This window comes from Mercenaria mercenaria, chromosome 3 (assembly GCF_021730395.1).
Source record: "Mercenaria mercenaria strain notata chromosome 3, MADL_Memer_1, whole genome shotgun sequence".
Classification (NCBI taxonomy): Eukaryota; Metazoa; Mollusca; class Bivalvia; order Venerida; family Veneridae; genus Mercenaria; species Mercenaria mercenaria.
In genome coordinates, this window is record NC_069363.1 from 20,140,634 (window position 1) to 20,163,464 (window position 22,831).

Genomic DNA, 22,831 nt, shown 5'->3' on the forward strand with positions numbered 1-22,831 from the left:
CTTCTTTCATCCAGTAGTAGTAATGAGTCGGACTTCATGCAGCTCTTTGACATCGTAGTTAAAGTTATTATGTTCTCTCACCAGTCTATGTGTCAACCATTGTTTATCGCAGAATATAAAACGTTTCCTTTTAGTTGACAGAAAATCCAAACTATGTTAGAATTGATTATTAACGTGACATAGTTTTGACCAACAGTCTTGCACACCTGAAGGGAGTTTCAGGTGTTTTCGCCATTCTTACGCCATCACTGACGTGAAACTAACTTCATTTATGCAGTAGATTAATTCATGCAGTATTATTTATGTTCTACGTTAAGCCGGATGGAAATCAAATACCTTAATAAGACAATGCTCTTTGTTCCTTATTGTATATTTCTCAATTTAAAGAAAACGTTATTTTTCAAAAAAATGCATATATGCTGCAGGTGATGATGGTCAGGTTACACCAAAGTTCTCTCCATAGAACTTTATTATAAGAAAGCGGGCTGGCATTTTTTGCTAAATATCGTTGAACAAAACAGCAGCTGATTACCTGTTTCGGTACAATTAGTCTTGTGACAAAAAAAGTATACAAAATGTATATTATATTGATATCTTTTTATGATTTTTAATTCTAAAGTGTCATTTATTCATCGGATAAAAACGTGCCAATATTTCTACAATTTCTATCTATTTTCGATACTCAAGGAATAGGTCAAACAAGGCTATAAAAAGTCTCCCTATACATTCAATCAAAGCTATTCACATTAAACATTTCGGTTTTGTTTGTTCCATTTCTTCCGCTTTCATAGCTTTAAGTATTGTTTAATCACTACTTGGATATGAAAGCCTGCCTTTTAATTTTGTCTTTTGGCAGTTTCTGTGATATGCAGGTTCCATAACTTGTCCAAATTCCAGTTTGTTTAGTTCCTCGTTTAGGGCAAGCACATTATTCTAACTGTAGACAATAGAATTACACTCCGTGTGTCACTGAATGTTCCATCTACACCGCCGTTTGAACACACCTGCGGATGACTCTAACATGATTTTGGTACTAGTAGTGTGTGCAGATGTTGATATCTGCTCAATCTAGGGTAGCAGGAATTTCCACTGCCTTCCATAAATAGGTTCAACCAAACCCAATCTGACTGAAGTACATCTCCTATTACGCTACGCATAGGATCTGAGAACGACCTATTCATAGCCTCGTTCTGACGACCCTTTCGCTAGCCAATCAGAGCCTAACTTACAACATCTTGCAAATCTACCTGTAGCCTTGACTTTTGATATTTACAATTCTTATGTCGTAATGTATCAGATAGCCGGCTAGCTCAGTTGGTAGGCCACTTGCTTTGTAAGCGAGGGGTCTCGGGTTCGAGCCCTAGAATGTCTGCACATTTTTCTTACTCTTTGACATTCGAACAAGTCGTCTGATTTGATAAAATAAAAATAGCAATACTGGAAATCCAAAATATACAGAAGACGAATGTGAATGGGTTGTTCTCAGATCTTCGTTTAGAAGATCAAGTACTTTAGTCAGATTGAATCAAACCGAGCCTGCAACATTTTCATTTTGTCGTGTTGGGCGACCTGCATGTGGACTTTCCACTTTTTCTATTTTATGATAACAGAAAACTAATTTTACATGTTGTAAATGTTTCATAAAACAAAATGCTATCATACTCTGGTCACTATGTTCAATTCAAGGTTCGTATAACTTTAATCCGTATCAACCCTTCACTTTCTTGTAAGTACGGCACGTTTTTGCTTTCCTGTCATGTTATCTTTCCTGTTTACGGACGTAAATTTCGCGCGCTTTTTAAGGAAACAGTGCAATAAAGAAAGTCTTTCATTTGATTTTCATTTTAATTACTATTATTTTTTGAATATGACATGTAGATTCCATCACTGACAGATGTGCAGACGGTATATATCCGGCTCTCAGGTAACTGTTATCGCGATAACTGGATCGAGTCAGAATCGTAACCACCTAAACATCCATATATCTTATCTGTCCTTTAATCCGTTCTGTTTCTTTTTCTGACATAATCCCATTTTCAACTTAACCACTTGTTTAACACCTATGTGCCTATTCCATTGAAGCCTCTTTTATTTGATGTGACGATGTTCTAATTTGAAGTTTAATACTTAATGGTCTATTGTAGCATAAAATTATTGATTTTATCATTTTCAGAGAGTGTTTTAACAGGAGAGTAAACGTGAGTCAACACACCGATTTACATTTGCGAGTTGAATGGCAGAGCGTTAACGTATCACGGTCCCATAACGGATAATTCAATAGGAAATGACGTCAACGTGATCAAACAAAGCTGACATTCCCGTGCATTCATGGTCATTTAATGATGTTGATTGTCAATGTGTTTATTTTTAAGGGTTTTTTTTTTACACATTTTATGCTAGGGTAAAAGGTAAAAGTAAATTTTATCTACCGTCGCTTTGTGAAACAATGAACATAAGATATGTAGAGCTTTTGAGCGACCCTGTTAAGAACAGTTAAAAACAATTATACCTTACCCCCAGTAATTTGCTAGTACCCATATACTGCTAGGTCGACTGAAGCAATCGTGATAAAGTGCCTTGTCCAAGAACACACCGCAATATGAGTAGCCAGGAATCGAACCAGGTGCCATCACCTCCGTAGGAAAGCGTCTCAGTCTTCTCGGCCAATGCGTCCACTTAGCGCGTGTTTGTTCCGTTTTATAACTTCTGTAGAATCCCGTTACGTTGCTGCCCTCGGGATTCTGCAGATATTATATCACAAAAAAAACAACATGCGTTAACTCTACACTTTACCTATATTTTTTTCAAAATTAAAAATTGTATTTTCAGACAAAATCACAATCATTATCTTTCCGTAACTACAACTGTTGCAGTATTTTATTATTAAGCTACACCTTAAGCTCTGCTCCTTTTCCATGCATGTATCTTTTGTATTGTGTAAATTGTGAAAAATATATGCTGAAAACATTGTTTAATGTAAACACACATAAACAATTACCCTCGAGTCGAATATTTCCATCTGCACCTACGACCGGTGAAAGAATCTTATATTTTGTAACTACTTAACTTCAATAATTCACATTTAAATCGGGGAGATTAGTTAAAAATAGTCTTCGAATACTATAAAGAATTAGGCATGTCAAAACAAAATGTTCCCCGACCAGCAAATCTGGCAAGTAACATCAGTACTTTTTTTTTAATGTTTTACAGTTTTGCTGACATTAGGTCCCATCAGTTGGGTTTGTTGTTGGAAGACTTTACGAGCTGAATATTCAACTGGAAACCGAAAAATGGATGTACTCTGAAGGGATATACAACTTTTGTCGCTGAAAACAGAAAATCTTTTACAAACTTAATGTGAAATTTATCTTCTGTGTCCAAAAAGACTGAACTTCTTTGTGGTATCGGATTTCCACCTAGACTTTGTCGTAGGATCATATAACATAGTTTCTACAGTTGAAAATCCGTACTTCCACAGACTTTTGTGCTGATAATCTAGTTTGACCGGCCACAGCCATATAATGAGTTTTGTCTTAACACTAGGCTCCTCTTGGCTTATCAAGTTTGATTAAAACACATCAGCCATTAACGTTAGATCCTTTCTCCACGGGGAGTTATTTCATTTACACTATCTTGTCTAACTTGTTTCTTTGCGTACCTTGTCCTGATTATTTATGTAACATAGCCTTTAATTATATGCTTTTTCTTATCCAGTATAGATTGTTTCATCATCTTCAGTAATCGCCTCACTCTAAAGGCCTAACTAAACTAAAGGAACCAGCGTGGGAGCCATCTGGTCTAGTCGCGTAATGGCTGCCAGGTATTTGAACACTAATTTTTCACTTGGCATGGCAACAGAGATCTAAATTGAGGCTAGTTTTTGTTTAAATTTCATTGTGGATGTATTGTTGACATTTTGGTAGGAAAAATGGGAGAGCAGGTTGTATTTGGTGAAGCCAAGCTCAATTTTAGTATGAGTAGTACTTCAAGGTCACAGCAGTGTGATTTTGATGTCAGTTTACAGTAAGTAAATGTGACCAGATAAATCTTTCTTAGAAGAATGACCCCTACTTTTCTCTTCATTTTATATCAGTTTTATCATAACTCTTTAAAATGAGGTAAGGATTTGTTCTCTGAAATGGGTCTAGCTATGTTTGGTGGCTCTTTGAAAAAGGTCAGTTTTATATAGAATATATAGGGGAAACTATTTAGGCTATTGTGACCTAAAAGAGTATAGTCGATCGCGATTGTTACCTGTAAATCTAGTTCTGATAAAATAGCTCGTAACGGGTGCGACACCTTATGTACCAGGCACTTTATGTACCAGACACTTTATGTACCACTTTGACACTTAGTGTACCACCTATATATTATATAGTAATTGTATCTCATTGTTTAGCACTGTCAATATGTGATAATTACCTGTGAAAACAACTTTGATTTAATGAGCTTAAGTCCATAGAAAGTTGTTAACATTCGAATGTGCATATAAATTATGACAATTAACATTTAATTTAGTAAAAAAACATTTCAAGTAACATAAAATAAAACATTTTCATCAAATCAAAACAAAAATGATCATATACTATATATCATATATGTGGTACATAAGGTGTCCAAAGTGGTACATAAAGTGCTGGTACATAAAGTGTCTGGTACATAAAGTGACACATTCGTAGTAACTGATGTTATTTGTCACACTACAGTACGGAAGGGCATTTTAAGGAGAAAATAATCTCTAATTTTATGTAACAATTTTTAAAAACTGGGTGTTTTAAAAGAGAAATAAAGCTCACAAAAAAGAACAAAATATCAAATTAAGTAAAAATTTATACTATAGTACATTAATATTCATTTTACTGATCTTTGAATGTTTGGTACACAAAAAGCGATGACGTTTTTGTCCTTTCACGGCGGCCATAACATACCTCGTGGGCTACGCGAGTTAGTATCTGGAATACAAAAAGCATTTATTCTAAATATAGAAAAGTGTATAGTGTAGTAACATATTGTATCGCATGTATAACTGTATTTGTTTCACTTGATATCTTCAAATGTTGGCCAAAAAACGCTGGGCCTACAAATTCTATAGTTTTGATACTGTGATCTGAACAAGTTCCAACTTCCATAACCATATTTATCCTTAATCTTAACATGAAATTGACTTTGATTTGTATTCGTTACAACCAGTATACTATGTTATAGGTTGTCATCAGCATATTTGTTCGACCAGACTAAAACTCAAATAATGATAAATAAATTCCTTTTGAAAAAATACAGGCAGGAAGGCTGTGGGAAATTATGGTGCGAGTTACTGGGTCTAGATAAAACATAAATGCAGGGCTCACGCTGTCAGTCGCCATTATCGCCATTTGCGATTATTTTATTTAAATGGCGAATATTTTTTCATTTTGGCGACAGGAACTGGCGATTATTTTATTTAATAGCTACATAAAGAATTATGCCAAGTGAGACAGTAACCCGCGGTCTGCTAGTGTAGAAAATCAATAGAGCGGACTGTTTATTACCTCGTGTATTCCAAACACGTGTCAACTATGCCGATAACATTGCCCAAGGCAGTATGATGCAGACGACAATTTAACCGATTATAACCGGAAGTTAATCTTACTTCTCTAGCTATCAATCAGATTGAACTGGCAGGCTACTTTTTTGGAACATTTTAAAACGCCAGCGCAAATTTTCTTCAACTCTATATTCGGCAGACGACAATTAAACCAATTTGTACGGGCAGTTTCCTGATGAAAAATTAAATTGCCATCTATAGTTACCGTTAATTTAATTATCTTTAAAAACATATTATAAACTGACCTAACTGTTGACGGTTTCAAAATGTCTTTAATCAGGATCTAGGTTAGATAGAATCTATGTGCTTTTAATCAAAAATGAAATTGTTCCAAGCGAAAAAAATATTTTTTTTCGAATTTTCAGAATTTGTAAAGAACGCGAATTTGTTGAAATATTACAGGCCAGATATTTTTAATAGTCTATTTTTTTTACCAAGACAATTCTGGCATAATAAATGTTTTTTGTTTTGCACATTAATTAAAAAAATATCAGAAAACCCAGTCCTGTTTCTATTTTTAGAAACATGGCCGATACGGGCAAACTAAAAACAACATATAAATGTGCTTGCATACTGTAATTAGCGTAAGTAAAAACATTCAGACTGAGACAATCAGGATAGATAACTATGGACTGATTTTATGTCAAATTACCTCCCTTTATTTCAAATTAAAATTGGTATATCTCCGTAACTAATGAAGATACTGATCTGAAATTTCATTTATGTCAACAGATTTATTTGGCAGAGCCTTCTTTTGTTCACTTACAATATTTTTTTTTTCAATTACTTCCCTTTTACGTTACTATAAATAGCTTATTTTTAGTAACTTTTTAGCTCATCTGATTTTTTGAAAAAAAATGATGAGTTATTGTCATCACTTGAGCGGTTGTCGGCGTCGGCGTTGGCGTTGCCTGGTTAAGTTTTATGTTTAGGTCAGCTTTTCTCCTAAACTATCAAAGCTATTGCTTTGAAACTTGGAATATTTGTTCACCATCATAAGCTGACCCTGTATAGCAAGAAACATAACTCCATCCTGCTTTTTGCAAGATTTATGGCCCCTTTTGAACTTAGAAAATATCAGATTTCTTGGTTACGTTTTATGTTTAGGTCAACTTTTCTCCTAAACTATCAAAGCTTTTGCTTTGAAACTTGGAATACTTGTTCACCATCATAAGCAGACCCTGTACATCAAGAAACATAACTCCATCTTGCTTTTTGCAAGAATTATTGCCCCTTTTGGACTTAGAAAATCAGTTTTCTTGGTTAAGTTTTATGTTTAGGTCAGCTTTTATCCTAAACTATCAAAGCTATTCCTTTAAAACTTGCAACACTTGTTCACCATCATAAGCTGACCCTGTACAGCAAGAAACATTACTCCATCCTGCTTTTTACAAGATTTATGGCCCCTTTTGGACTTAGAAAATATCAGATTTCTTGGTTAAGTTTTATGTTTAGGTCAACTTTTTCTCTTAAACTATCAAAGCTATTGCTTTAAAACTTGCAACTCTTGTTCACCATCATAAGCTGACCCTGTACAGCAAGCAACATAACTCCATCTTGCTTTTTGCAATAATAATTGCCCCTTTTGGACTTAGAAAAATCATTTTCTTGGTTGAATATTATGTTTAAGTCAACTTTACTCATAAACTATCAAAGCTATTGCTTTAAAACTTGCAACAGTTTTTCACCATCATAAGTGGACACTGTACATCAAGAAACATAACTCTATCCTGCTTTTTGCAAGAGTGATGGCCCTTTTTAGACTTAGAAAATCATGGGTAGAACAATATTTCTATTATACAAAAAAAATCAGATGAGCGTCAGCACCCGCAAGGCGGTGCTCTTGTTTATTATTGGCCGTAGGGAAAAACCAAGACCACCTTTCTGTGGTACAACATGGATGGTACCTCCAATTTTTAGGTATCTGTACCTTGTAAGAATTGTTTTTTCTTTTTGGTTAAATTTCTTCCTTTTGTTGTTCCTGTCCTTTGGACTTAAATATTTTTACTGAGGACCTTCTTGTCCTCAAGTGCAGTGATAACAGGTGAGCGATATAGGGCCATCATGGCCCTCTTGTTAAATATAGTGTGACTCCTATCACAAACAAATTCCATGGTGATGTACTGGTCATGTTATTGTTCCTTTCTCCTGATCTAAGCAAGTCTCGTGGTGGTCACTCTGCTGGTCAAGCATTCAGTACAGTTCTTTGTATACTGAAGTCGGTAAATCGGCTTAGAGCTGACCTGTTCTCAAGGCTCCAGATAATTTTTTTGGCCTACAGGGCTTTTTCAGGGGGTTTTGGGAAAAAGGCCCCTGGTCATATTGGGAATTTTTAACGCGGTGAATTGTCAAATTTGGGAAAATATACTTACAAATTAAGTTTGAGTTTTTAATTAATGTATATTAGTTTAAATCTTCAGTTTCAAATTTTACTGGTAGACAGTATCCCCTTGGGAAATTTTGAGATTTTTTTTTCAGGATTGTGTTCCAGTATTGCCTAAAAATGCAGTAACTCTTTATTTGTCATGCTATAAATTTTGTTTAGTTTGTTTTCACCAAAGTTATAACTGAAATTATCCAAAAAGTAGAATAGCAAAGTGCCTGTATTTTCGAGGGTAAAAACTGGGTCGCGAAAATATGTGACAATTGATTTTAATGGTATAAGAACTACCTGTCAACATGTTTTGGGTACCTTATTCAATTAATCAGAGCTCCAGATAAGATGCGTATTTGCGTAAATACGTTTTGAAATTTACAAAAAAACGCATTTAAAATCAAACCTACGCGTACTGATACGCATTGAAAAAACGGGATACGTATTTTACTCGATTTAAGTGCGTAATCCAATTTTATCGTAAATCAAGCACATCCTTTTTGTAATCGAGTACAACAAACAAAAATGGTGTCTCATAAAAGCAAACGCAAACGATATCGTAAAATAATGCCATTTTCTTCTTCAAGTATATTAGTATGTGACAAGAGATGACTCGGACAAGGACAATGCCTATTGCTAAGCACGTGATCTATGATACATAATGGGTAACTGTTGAAAAAGCCGAAGCACCATACATCATTTACATGTTGGTGTTTCTGAAAAAAACATTGACAGTCAAAGTATCACTGGCTGTTGATATATCGCAGTGGTCAGTAACTGAAATTAAGATGTAGTGTAAGATGTAATGTATGCAGTAAACAAAATGTTAAAACTATTTGAATGAAGGCTCAAAAAATATTCAGGAAAACACAGCATTGGTTGACAAAGGCACTTCAACGTAGCACATGAATATCAGAAAATTATGCAAACAAACAGTTATTATTATTACCCTTTTAAATGATTTCGAATTCTAAAAAACCATTTAGAATTCTAAAATACCCTTTTGAAAAACATCTAGGAGTAAAATACCATTTGAAAAAAAAACTAGGGGGTAGAATACCCTTTAACCTAAAATCTTATCTGGATCTCTGATTAATATTTGTGTTTTTATGCATTTTGAGAGGTTTTTGCATGCAAATCATACATTTCTTCAGCAAAATCTTGTAATTATTTTTTGCCGAGGTTGCAGACATAATGTTACTAAAAATAGAAACGAGTTGGTTTTTCCAAAATTTTGTTTAATTACTTGGCAAATAAAACTGATTGTGCAAGAATTATTATTGAAAAACAGAAAGTAACTGATTTCAGTTGGAAATTTTTTCATTAGATTGGGAATTTTTTGCTCCAGATTGGGAAAAATAGAGCATATTTGGCATTGGGAATGGGGCCGAATATCGGCCCCGTGAGATAGGGTGAAAAACCCCTGGCCTATGAGTATTAACTCCTCATAATTCAGGCCTTTTTTTCATCAGTTTGGGAATGCCACCGACACCGGTGGAATTGGGAAAATGCTCTCGGAAATTGGGACAATTTGCAAATTACCAAAAATCTACATAAATGTGTTTTTGGGTGAAATATTAATGGATTGCATTTCAGTAATTGTTCAACAGTATTATAATTTACCTAAATATACATACAAATTAGCAAAACTATCTTAAAACAGCAAAAACCCAAAAAGGTATAATAATTTGGGAATTTTGAATTCAACTTTGGGAAAAAAACATACTTTTTTGAATTGGGATTACCTCCTTTTACCGGAGGTAGATTTATAGGGGAAAAAAGCCCTGTAATTTTTGTGAATGAGTAAAATGGTAAAATCTGAAATTTACTGGGAGTAATTTTACTCCTGAAATATAGCTTTAAATGTGTTTCAATGATTGTTCTTGTTGGTTTAAAGATGCGTAGAGTGTTTGTTCACTTTTTACAATCTTATTCTTAGAAAGAGACATTTTGTTGTTTACACCACACTGGAGGTTGATATTTTAAGTCGACACTGCTTTAAAATACACTAAGGTACCATCAATATTGTTTCCCAACTATTTTATTTACAAATGCATTGGGTATATAATACAGTTTAACTTATAAAGTACCATTCAATGCATGTGTACGTTCTGCGTGGGCGAATTAATGCTGACCGTGCATTGTTACGTAAAGCTTTTAGATGATTCAGATTTTGTTTAAATACGCTAGTAAAAAGTCATTGCGGGAGTTTCTGTAATTTCTTATACGCTTTTATACGCTTAAAAGTGATCGCACATGCGTATATGCATTATTTGAAAGCGTAATTTACGCTAATACGCATCTTATCTCAGTGTACGAAATTCAGATTTGAATCCAATAGCCCGTTCGGGCTACCAGATTAAAAATTTTCCAAGCCCGACATCAATTTCACTAGCCCGAACTTTAACACCTTAAAATACATAATTTTTGCACCATATAACATTTTGTTTTACAGACATCTCTATGCATGTTTGAAGTAATAAAAAAGACATACATGTCTGCCATGTTTTTGAAAAATTTTAACTCTAAATACTCCAGTCCAGATCAGCATCGTCAGAGTCCAAAAGCATCGGACATGACACTCCTTGCCAAAACGAAATCTGAACTGTTATGCCCGATTTTTTAGGATCCGCACTCGCCAATTACTGCTACTCGGACTGTTGACAATTTGTAAGATGTAATACCTAGTGCTGAATACACATTTACACACACGCAATAGCATAATTTAAGCTCCGCCTACTGCAGGTACTTGTGAGATTTTCGCGAGAAGTGTGAAAGCTAATCAAATTATCCGTTACGCTAGAGGTGATTGTATTCAGCCAATTAGAGCTGCGGTTACGTCTTTGGCACTGTGTTTGATTGTCAACAAGTAAGAGTGCAAAAACCAATAATTCCATAAGCGTTTCTCAGTCTGGAAAATCACGATGCAGTACTCGTTTAATTAGCATGTTTTTTTTAAACAAATGAGAAAAATTCGGTAGCCCAGTCGGGCTTGTACCTGTGGAAAATCGGTAGCCCGAGCTGAAATTTGGTAGCCATGGGCTGTCGGACTACCGTGAATTTCGAACACTGTTATCTGGAGCCCTGTGTTCTTAAAAGAGGGAAATTATCTTATCTAATGGCCCAAGGGCTTTGGATGCTTATGTACAAACATTTTCAAAAATGTATTATTCTGTGAGTGTGATAGTGATACCCATTTAAATGTTTTTTATTTGTTTCAGGTATGATCATGAATCCAGAAAAATTAAAACAGCTCCAAGAGCAAGTACGAATAGGAGGAAAGGTGTGTACAAACGCTGCACTAAAAATTTCTTGTCATTTTATAAATTATAGAATGCAGTGCACCTCATTACACATCATTAGAGTATGTCCATTAACCCTTTACCACACAGAACAGAAGCCAAAGTAACCTCTTTTACATAACACTGATAAGTGATAATCAATAATCAATAATCGGTATATGGCTGATAAAGGTGACTGTCTTATCTGAACAGAGGTGTTGGCATTATTTTGTGATTACACACACTTATGTTAAAAATGTCATTATTTTAATATTTTCTGTAAGTTTGACATTATTTTTGTCAGTATAAAGTTTATAGCAATTTAAATTCTCTTTCCGATGATACAAAATTTATTGTAGTTTCTCTTTGAGTTTCGAAGATATAAAGTGTTAAAGTACGGGAATATATATTTTTAGGCATAAAATTCTGTTTTGGATTACTTTCACATTGAAATTCATATACAATTTCATTTTGATGTTTGAAAGTTTGATTTATAGTTAATAGACTTATCTTCCGAATCCGAATCGGTAAGTATTTATAAAAAAAAACAACCATCAAACTGAATAACACTACAAAAATAACGGATCATAAAATTTCTGCAAGTGCAAAAAGATCGCTGAGATCGAGACTCGTAACCGACTACAGTATTCTTGTGCTAAAAATTAAAAATTTTAAGATAATATTACTACGTCGGTACATCACGGGTGACTTCCGCAGCAATTAACTCTTGGGGTGTCATAAAATATTTGAAAGCCGCGGTCCTTCTGTTTTGATTAACACTTCCCGTTATGTAAGGCCATAAATTCCAAGCCATCGTATACACAAATTGTTGTTTAGGGGAAATCCGCATGTATCACGCGTGACCTTCATGACCTAACACATTTAAAAATACTTTGATGTTAAATGGTTGTTATTTTTAGAATGAGGAAAGCCCGCGAACCGGCCAGTTGCAAGCAGTTTTCTCAGTAATTTTCCATGACGTAGCGTCGTGCACATGTAGGAAAAAACCCCGGTGTCTTTCTTTGCAAAGTACTCGATAAATTTAAATAGTTACCACATGATCTTGTACGTAAATAATGATGACGAAATCCCATATTTTGAGTTAGTAAACATCCGGAATTTGTTTCTTTAGGAAAAGAACGAAAATAAAGCGATTGATTATGAGACACGGGATAAAACGATTCTGTTCAAATGGCCGTTAATCGGTATAATACGTTTCTATTGGGGAACCGATAGACTCGGGTCAATACGTTTCTGTTCGGTAATCGATAGATACGGTGATAAACGTATCCGTGTGGGAAAGGGTTAAGGTTTAGGAGTATAACTGTATATCATCTAAACACAGAGAAATATTTGATAAGGAACAAACTTCTTTACCAGCACTCTACCAGTCCATTACATGTTTTTCATTACTCTCCTGTATGACTGAATTACTTGAAATATTTTCAAAAAGTTGCCCCCCCCCCCTTTAAAATTGAATGCCATTTGTAAAGAATAAACAATTGCTGAAAAGTACATTCCACCTAGTAATGTGAAATTTCAGCACATGTAACAGCTCTTTGAAAATTATTAGTCTTGAAGGTATCAACTTTCAAAAAGTGTGCCCCCCTGTATGTAGTCCTTTTCCAGAATTCAATGTGTATATCAGTAAACTGATATTGTTTTGTAGAGTAATACACATATTTTATAAGCTGTTCAATTTTTCTTTAAAAAAATGTTTCTTTCTATGATTTGGTGTTTGAATTTTTCTCTCAGAATGTGTAGCTATTGTTAATCAGGTCTAAGAGTGATATATTTATAGATTTTTACCTTTAGTATTTTATGTAACAAGCAATATTTCTGTTATTGTCCTCAAAGTCACAGGTTGTAATTATTGTACCCCCTGACAACAAAGTTTAAGGGGATATACTGGTTTCAGGTTGTTTGTCTGTCCGTAGACACAGTCTTGTGCGCACCATCTCTGCTCATCCCCTTGACACAATTTAATGAAACTTCACACAAGTGATCAGTAACAACAGTAGTTGTGCATGGGGCATGTTAGGACGTTCTTTTAGATAAATATTCTGCATAGTTATGGGACTTTGTTTTTTGTTACTATACTGTATACATACAGTCTATATACATACAGTCCACATAATTATGCAATCATGTGGGTGCGTCAAATTGCAATGTACTGTGTCAGTGCATGCGGGGGGTGGGGGGGGGTACATTCATCACCTTTAGTGATAGCTCTAGTTTCATTTATGACATGCCTATGATATAATGGTAACTTTTGTGTTTCAGTCATTACTTTTGTCTTAGATTTTTTGCCATTTTTTCAGTAAAATAAAAAAGTGAACAGTAACGACTGGAACTCACAAATCCTTAAATGATCTTTACTATGCATACCATAGGTAACCATGTGTGAAATAATTAAATTCAGCCTGCAGTTTTGGGGGCAGATATAATTTCATCTCTTTCTATACTCTGTGAATTTATAAATGCACCACTTCCTACATCTTAGACCAGTTTGTGTTCACAAAAGTCATATATCTGACCTTTTGTCATATGGTAGTGGACAGAGCTTAAATCAGGAATTTCAATTTTTCAGGGTACTGCAAGGAGAAAGAAAAAGGTCGTCCATAGAACTGCAACCACTGATGATAAGAAGTTACAAAGTTCACTCAAGAAGCTTTCTGTAAATAATATACCAGGAATAGAAGAGGTGTGTAAATAACTAGTATTATATTTTTAAATTTGGGAATTATATTGGTTTTTTTGGTGTTTTCAAGTTTAAAGCAATCAATAGGGAAATTGTTGAAAGGGGCTGGAAGATGTTTTTGAATAGGGTTTTCCCAAAACTGCGCTTTAAAAACGGAAATAAAAATTTTATATTTCCAATAAAAATGTGTTTATAAAACTGTCAGCAAGATTGTACATCGTGTTTTTCCTTTTCCCTCCCTCCAAAACATTTTTTTCCACCATTCTTGAAAAAAAACCCCCTCCAAATTTTTTTTGGTTATATTTTTCCCAAAAAACTCTTATGTTAGTACATAATTATGTAAACTTGTATTAAAAGCACAAACTTAAGTTTTTAAAATCTTTTTTCATTCTTTTAAGCCTGTCTTGAAGGTCGTTTTTTGGGCGAAATATCTCCCCCAAGGGTCGATGACCAACCAAATCCCCCCAGAACTTTTTGAAAAGGGCCCTTAAATTTATTTTAAAATCTGTGAAGTTAGCTTTTTTCCTTAAAACATTTTGACCCGTTGTAAATTTATCCCAGGGGAACCCTCCAAAATACCTTGATTCCTTGGGTTGAAAAGGCATACAACATAAACATTTTCCCTTTTTAAATCCTTTAAATGATATTTAGAGGGCTATTTTGATAGTCCCGGGACTCTTGTTTAGTGTATGGAAAAAAAATTTTTTTATTAGGGAACTTTTTTCCATCTTTTTTTTTTGTTTTTAAAACACTTTCCCCCTGTAAGGGGATCTGCCGCCAAAAAAACTAAAATTTAATTTGGGGGGAAATTGTATTTGATGGTTGAGGACATATTTATGCATTGATTTAACTCTAATTTCATCTTCTGCAGGTAAACATGATAAAAGATGATGGTCAGGTGATACACTTTAACAATCCAAAAGTTCAAGCATCTCTAGCTGCTAACACTTTTGCTGTCAGTGGACATGCAGAAATGAAACGTAAGTGTTGGAACATTCAGTACTATTTTAAATGGCTGAATATGAATAGGGGTGTTTTAAGAATGACTGACTTATCTTAGAAATTCACATTTTATGTGATTCAAATTTTCGCTTTGTGACTCGACATGAGTTAGTTGAACTTATCAAGACAGTCTTTAAAAATTATCTTTTTACAGGAATATTAATGTGAGGTGGAAAAAAAAATTTATGGAAGGGGGAACTTAGAGTTCAATCCCCGGCACAGTGTACGGGGAAATACCTAAATATTACAGCACAGTTCTTTTTTCTTTTTCTTTTTTTTTTAAAAGCTAAATTTTACCTGTTTTCATGTTTGGTGGAGTTCTGGTGTTTTGCTACTTTGTGATGTGTCAACTTAAAAAAATTTTGTTTGTGGCATAAGGTGACAGCTTAAAGTGACAAGTCCCTTTTAAAAATTTAAATTGGATGTTAATAATTCAACCAGCCGAGTGGCGTATTTCAAAGTACACATTTTTCTTTAAATTTTTTTTGTTTGCTTTTAAAAAAAATATCAGAGTTTTCCCCCGGAATCTTAAACCAATTTGGTGCCGAAAGAAAAATGTTTAAGAAATTGCTTCCACTGTAGCGGGGGGGGACTTTTGCGTAAGTGGAAAATGTGATAAAAGAAATTGTGATCTTTGGCATAATTATCCTTTTTACAAATTTTTCACTTTATCGCGGTACATGAAAGAAACATTTGAATTTTGTAATGCGTTTAGTTTTTAGATACAAAAATAAAATGAAATTACCCAAGTGTCACAATTTCTTGTCTTGTTGCACAGCTAGGAAATTTTGGCTTTAGGAATTGGGGATGTGAGTTCTTGTTAAAAAAAAAAAAAATTTCTCTGTGCGATTTTTCTTAATACTGGGGACTAGGCCTTTAATATTTTACCTGTGGGGTAGTCAAAATTTTTAAAGGGAAAATCTGCGTTAATTGCAAAATATCTAAAAAAATCCCTTGTATCACTAAATGATTGTTTGCCAATTAAAAAACAAGTAGCATTGCCTCTATGCAAAATACAGATTTTTATGCCCCCAAGGGGGATTATTTTTGAATGTGGGTCTGTCGTCGTCCCAATTTTGTGCCCGGCCTATCTTTGTCATCGATGGATGGATTTTCAAATAATTGCATGAATGTGTCCCACGTAAGACGAAGTGTCCGCGAAAACCCCAGGTCCGTAGCTCAAAGGTAAGGTCCATTAGACGTTAAAGGTCTTTTTTATGATAGTTTGGGGCCCGGCCCATATCTTTGTCACCCCAAGGATGAATGGTGGCACAGAAAGGCGTGGCGTGCAAGCCCCGGGCTGTAGCTCAAAGGTAAAGGGTCACACTTAGAGTTAAAGGTATATTTCTGATAGTGCATTGATGGGCGTGCCCGGTGCGGTCCATTCTTTGTCTTTTCATGCATGGATTTTAAAAAAACTTCCATGAATGTTGGCCGAAAGCCCTCGTGTCGGCGCAAGACCCGTTGTAGGTAAAGGCCTAAACCAAATCGGCCATAATATTAATTCAGGTCCCATGGGGGGGCATGGTATCCTTGGAGACAGCTCTTTAATAAGTAAAACTTGATGGTTAAAAATACGCTTTCTAGTATGCAATTTTGTATGTTTACCTGGCACGTTTAAAATTTTGACCTTTTGATTTTTCCACTTTCGTTTGGGATGGCAAAAAAGAAATCCTTTTCCCATTATTTATTTTTTTAGTTAAAAAAGGTGTTTCAAACATATCTCCAGAAGTGTTTAGTCTATAAAAATTGATTGCTATTTATGAAAAATTTATTAGTAGCCCCCCAAAATTTATGGGGGGGGTTTATTTCCCCTGCTGTCCGACGCCCGTACCCTGAAATTTGTGGGGTCAAACACCCCCCACACTATGGTGGATTTGCTTAAAATTTTATGTTAACAATTTTGATGGCAGTTGACCTTAATTTTTTCTGTGACTTTTTACCGTATATGGCCCCTTTAATAGTTTTGCTTATAGAATATAGAAAAAAAACTTGTGTGTTCAACCCCTCCCACACTATGAGTTGTTTTGTTTCAGATTTTCCCCCAATGAAAAACCCTTGATGTCAGAGCTTTAAAAAAAGGGAATTTTTTCTGAACTATTTTTCCCAAAAGTTACCGCCGTTTCTGTTTTGCTATAAAGAATATGATAAAAACCTTTGTGTGTCCAACTCCTCAACACTATTACCCTATTTGCTTCGAACTTTCACAAATCTGAAAATGAAAAAGCTGGATGTGAAAAGGGGACCTTAAAAAAAGGTTTTTTTTGTGTTATTAATTGTACCCAGTGATGTTATTTGTACCCAGTTATGGCCCTTTGAAATTTTTGCTTATAAAATTGGAGAAAAAACCTTGAAGTTGGTGAAACAACTCTGAAAACACTGTTTGAAAGGGGTTTTGTCAGTGTGTGCTGCCAATCGACTTACGCCAAATGGCAATTTTTTTATTAAAAAGTCAATTTAAAAACAAAATTTTTGCGATAAAAAAGGGCGATTAAGTAAAAAAAAATGCTACAAAAAATCGCAAAAAATGCCCAAAAACAGGGGAATTATTTTTTTATCGACAAAAAGGCCTGTCGGTAAAAAGAATATATTTCCCCAGAGCAAAATTATCTCAAAAAAGGAAGTGATACTTTTAATTAAACCAGTTGCGGTTTATTTTTGGGCCCGTAATTTTCGGCAATTACATGACCCCTTTGTGATTTTTGTGTTACATTTTTTAATCGGTTGGAGTAAACCGATCTTTAATTGAAACACAGTAGGGTGTTTTTATTTTTTTTCTAAAAATAATATTAAATTTTAGGAAATTAAAATTGTTTAAAAAAAAACACTCGTTTTTTAGTATGATCGGAAATTAGATTTGTATAGACAGTAGCGCTGAGAGTATTTTTCCCCCTTTACCAAAAGGGCAAAAAATGCAAATGACTTTTTTTGAATTGGAAAATAGTCTTACCCGTTAAATTGCATTCACATCAGGGTTGGCCCCGGGGGGTCTAAATCTGCGATTTTACAGATATCAACGGTATGTTAATGTATGAGAATGTATAATGACATTTATCGAAAGTTTTCGATTTGCTCTAAAAAAAATTGTTTTAATGCAAATAAAAAAAACAAAAATTTCCCTATTTGTTTAAAAAATATTTTTTTATGAAAAAAAAGAAGATGCTAAAATTAATTTTGATTATTCAAAGCCATGATAAAAATGTAATGAAAATTTGAAAAAAAAAGTGGTTTAGTGGTCCTGAACAAAAGTTTAAAAATAGTTTAAATCCCTTTTTTATGTTTTTTTGAAATGCAAAGCGACCAAAAAACGTGCACACCAAGTTTGTCTGTTAATTTTTTCATAAAAAAAAGGGGCTTTAAATTTTTTAAAAGGCCGGGGCCGAAGCTTGAAGCTTCCATTGAGGACTTCATGTGAAGATGCCTTTAATAATAGACTTTTTCTGTGGGTATTTTTCAGAATTATGGCCATTTTTAAAAAAAATTTGTTTTTAGAGAATTAGTGTCTTATGGCACAATTAAAGTTTTAACTATGATTTTCACTTTAATATTTCCCAAAAGGGAAAGATTGTAAAAAAGTTGTGAAAAGCAATGTTTTGGCTAGTGAAATTACGCGGAAATTAACATTGTATATTTATAACATTAAATATGAAGTTAAAAGTTTTTACCCAACAAAGTGTTGATAAAAAAATACAAAAGATCAAAAACCAGAAAAAAGTTAGGGGAATGCGCAGGCATGTAGACATAGGAAAAAAGCTGGTAGTTGTTTTTGGGCATATTATTTTTTTTGCCAGTTTTTTGACTTTTCGAATGCATTCGGGTAAACAAAAAAAAATTGTCCAACATGTCATTTGCGACCCTGGATCCAGACCAGCCTGGCATCAGCACTCTGGTCACGACCAGCTTTCCTTTCAAAGCCTATTCATGGTTCCACAGGCCATAAAACCCTTTGATTTGTCCTACCCTTAAAAACTACTTAAAATTTTGTAACAGTCAGAAACTACTTCAAAAACTTAAATTTAAAGGGAAAAAAAGTACAAAAGATGGCAAATTCGTGGGGGTGCGAAGTAAAAAGGACAAACTTTAACGGACCAAAAAAAACAAAAAAAAACGCAAAAAAAAAACAACCTTCCCGCCTTAGGGCCTGCCCGGGGGGGCCCAAGTACGGTCCGGTCGGTACTGTACTTTACGGGTTTTATGCTTTTTTAAGTAATTTTACAATGTGTAATTTATCCGCGAGCGTTGAAGGTAACTTGTGTTACATTGTTTAATTTTGTCCAAATTGGATTTAAATTGGTTTTTCATGTCTCAGAAAACAGTGACTTTGCCCCCATTTTAGTCCTGAAAATGGGGGGAAAATACTTGAAACCCCTTGAAAATATTGTTTTTTTTTTTGGGAAGGTCGTATAAACCCGCTATTGCGTAAGAAAAACCCCATTAGTGAACAGCATGGACCCTGACCAGATGTGCGGAGCGAGGGGTCTGGACCCTGCTTGTCACGATACATATTTTGGTTTTTCATGGGCAGAAATTGATAAAATTTTGTACTTGTTAACAAAAAATTGTTAAAGACTCTTGTCTGTAAAATTAGTATTAATGTGTTTGCAGGGGGTGGAGATTCCAGTAAACCAAACACAGAAGATATAGATGATGATGATGATGGTGTTCCTGGTAAGATATTGTTTATTTTCTTTATTATATATTGATATTTATTGCCCCATTTTTTTTGGCGATCTTTATGAAAGAATTGGAACCCTCCCTTCCCCCTTTGCTGACGTAAAAGGGCGACTAATGGGGTTTTAACATTGGTTTTGCCGAAAATCTGTGATCCGCGGGTTGAATTTTGGTTCTATCTCAGTTTTTTTTTGATGTAAAGGAGATTGAAACCCAAAATTTTGCCCTGTTTGGCGCCTAAAACCTTACTGTGGGTGGCCATAAACCGAATAAAAAAAAAATGATATTTATTTTTAATTGATGTACTTTGCTTTCCCATGGTGGGGCAAGCCTCTCTGCATTGTTTCTTGTCTATCAAAGACGTGTTCATTGCCCCCACATAAAAAATTTAGTGAACTTTATGATGCAAAAGCCATATTTTAACAACTTTCCCCCAAAAATTGCTACAGAGAAAAAATTTTATTAATTGGCACCCGTATTAAAAAACACCCTTTTTTAAATTTTGTTTGTTTTTGCAAACATTGTAAGAATATTTAACTTTAACTTGAGCTTCGGTTTAAATTGAATTGTATTGATGAAATTGGAATTACCATTTTATGTTTTTTTGAAAAATTCAAGCGGGTTTTTTTTCTGATGTGGTGTTCGAAAAATCTCTGAAAAACTTCAGTTACCATTTTAGTTTTAAGTTAACGTAGTTTGTTTATCAGAGCGGCAGGTTATCTAAAATTTTAACTCTGTTTTGATGAAAATTTGGAATTACCATTTGATGTTTAATGAAAATATCATAGCGGTTTTTTTTTTGATATACAATTGTTCAGAAAAATCTTGAAATTTTCAGTTACCTTTGTGTTAAGTTTAACAGTGGTTGTTTTCACTCGGAAAAAGGCGGTTGTCTGAATTGAAATCTGTTTAATGAAAATTTTGGGAAATTTCCCTTTGTGTTAAGAAAAAAAACTTAAAATTTTCAGTTTTGATTACGTTGTGTTTCAAACGGGCCCCCTGGCCAAGTGATTAAGGTTGTGCTTTCAAATGACTTTTCTCCCTGTTCCAACCGCAAGAGGCATGAATTTTTTGTGAGGAGCCACCCCGCAGGGTTACGGTCAGTGGTTTTACCCGTTGCCCCCCCCCGCTTTTTGAAAAAATCCTGGAAAAGGCCCTGGGGTCTTTCCCCACCAGGAAAAAGCTGCAAAATTTTTCCCTTGCCTATAATTTTGTCAGTTTGGGCATTAATTACTTTAAAATTAAAATTTAAAATGTTTTCACACAGTAGTGGCTTGCTGAATTTGAACATCTGTATTATTGAAAATTTTGGAATTCCATTGATGTTTAATGAAACATACTAGCGGCTTTTTATTCTGATCATACAGATGTTCAGAAAAATCTCTGAAATTTTCAATTACCATTTGATGATTAAGTTTAACAGTAGTGTTGTTTTCACTCGGAAATGGCAGGTTGTCTGAATTTGAACATCTGTTTATGATGAGCATTTAGAATTACCATTTGATGTGAGAAAAAACTTGAAGATTTTCAGTTTTTGATTTTTTTTGGGTTTTTACACCGGGCCCCATACCAATTGGTTTAAGTTGCTGCTTTCAAATCATTTCCGGGTTCCCAAAACCCCGGCAGGGATTGAAATTTTTTTGTGGGATGCCATCCAGGGGGGTTTAAGGGCATGGTTCATCCCCGGGCCACCCGTCTGTGATGAAATAAGCCTGGAAAGGCATAGGGTCTTCCTCCACCCGGAAAAGTGCAGTTCGCATATTACCTAAATTGGTCAGTTTGAATTAAACCTTCTTAAAATTAAATTTTAAACGTTTTCACACAGTAGTGGCTTGTTGAATTTGACATCGTATATAAAGAGAAAATTGGAAAATTTCCTTTTATGTTAAGAAACTTCATAGCGGCTTTTTATTCGGGTCATACAGTGCAAAAATTCTGAAAATTTTTAATTACCCTTTGATGATTTTAAATTTAACTTTGGTTGTTTTCACTCGGAAATGGGAGGTTGTCGAATTTGAATCTGTTTAGATGGGCATTGAATTACCCTTTTTGTTTAAAAAAAAAATTGAAAAATTTTCATTATTTTATTTGATAGGTTTTCCCACGGGCCCAGTACCAAATGGTTTTAAGGGTTTTGCCCTTTAAATTTACTTGTCTTGTTCCCCCCCAGGGAGGGCTAGAATTTTTTTTTGTGGGATGCCACCGGTGGCTTACAGGTCAGTGGGTTTATCCAGGGGCCCCCGCTGTGATGAAATAATGCCCTTTAAAGGGACCTGGGTCTTCCCCACCGGAAAAAATGCAAAATTTGCATAAATTTCCATAATTTTATAGTTTGACATTAAACCTACTTAAATTAAAAACTGTTTTTACACAGTGTGGTTGTCTGAATTTTTAAATCTTACCGTAGATACCCTTAAAAAGCCAACCCGTTATAAAGCGCACCCCCGATTTAATCCAAAATCCTGGGGGAAAAAAAAAAAAAAAAATAAAAAAAAATTTGGCCCAAATTTTTTGTTGGATGGAAAACGAAAGTAGAAAAAAATTTTCATCGACCCCGGTAATAAATTTTATCTCCCCGGGGAGGCAGCATCAGCTCCGGTATTACGATTTTTGTTTTCTCGAAAAAAAAAACCAGTAAATTTTGTTATATTTTTTTGTTTACCTTTTTTTAAATTTACTATTTTGAAAAAAATAAATAGGCGATTCATATTTCGGAAAAGGGATCTTTAAAATCATGAGCTTTAATTAAACTGATAAAAAAGGTGGGTAGTCTTTTTTGTTTATGTCATAAAGCCGTAAATTTCCGGGAATTAAAGTGATGTGTCTATGTTGTTCCCGTTTTTCTCGGTTAAAGTAATTTTCCCACTTTAATAAGTATCTAATTTTTTGTTTATAAATTTTTTTTTGTCAAAATTTTCTTTTTTTAAAATTTTATGAAATTAATTTTGTTTCAAAAAAAAAAAACAATTCGATCTTTTCGAAGTAACGGCAATTTAGTTTTAGCGGAACAGTAAAGCGGGGGAGTAGTTTCCCTTTTCCAAAATTGCGAACTCGGAACAAACTTTTTTTGAAGTAGGAAAATTGTCTATACCGAAAAAATTATGGCACCCACATTCGGGGTGGTCCCCGGGGGGCAAAAAAATGCGCATTATACATGGGTTCTACGGGATATATGATGAAAACTTGGCTACCTTTTTATGTTTTAAAGAAAAATTCTG

At 34.4% G+C, this 22,831-nt stretch overlaps 1 protein-coding gene across 1 annotated transcript; it reads left to right on the forward strand.

Annotated features, from left to right (window-relative positions):
• Nucleotides 1–4,876: 4,876 nt before the first annotated feature.
• Nucleotides 4,877–21,758, forward strand: LOC123525316 (transcription factor BTF3 homolog 4-like). Its single transcript, XM_053539617.1, has 7 exons — nucleotides 4,877–4,991; nucleotides 11,180–11,241; nucleotides 13,830–13,943; nucleotides 14,812–14,920; nucleotides 15,445–15,499; nucleotides 19,531–19,604; nucleotides 21,709–21,758. Exons 1-7 carry the CDS (start codon nucleotides 4,892–4,894, stop codon nucleotides 21,756–21,758), a joined length of 564 nt encoding a protein of 187 aa, XP_053395592.1. The 5' UTR covers nucleotides 4,877–4,891.
• The last annotated feature ends 1,073 nt before the right edge of the window (nucleotides 21,759–22,831 follow it).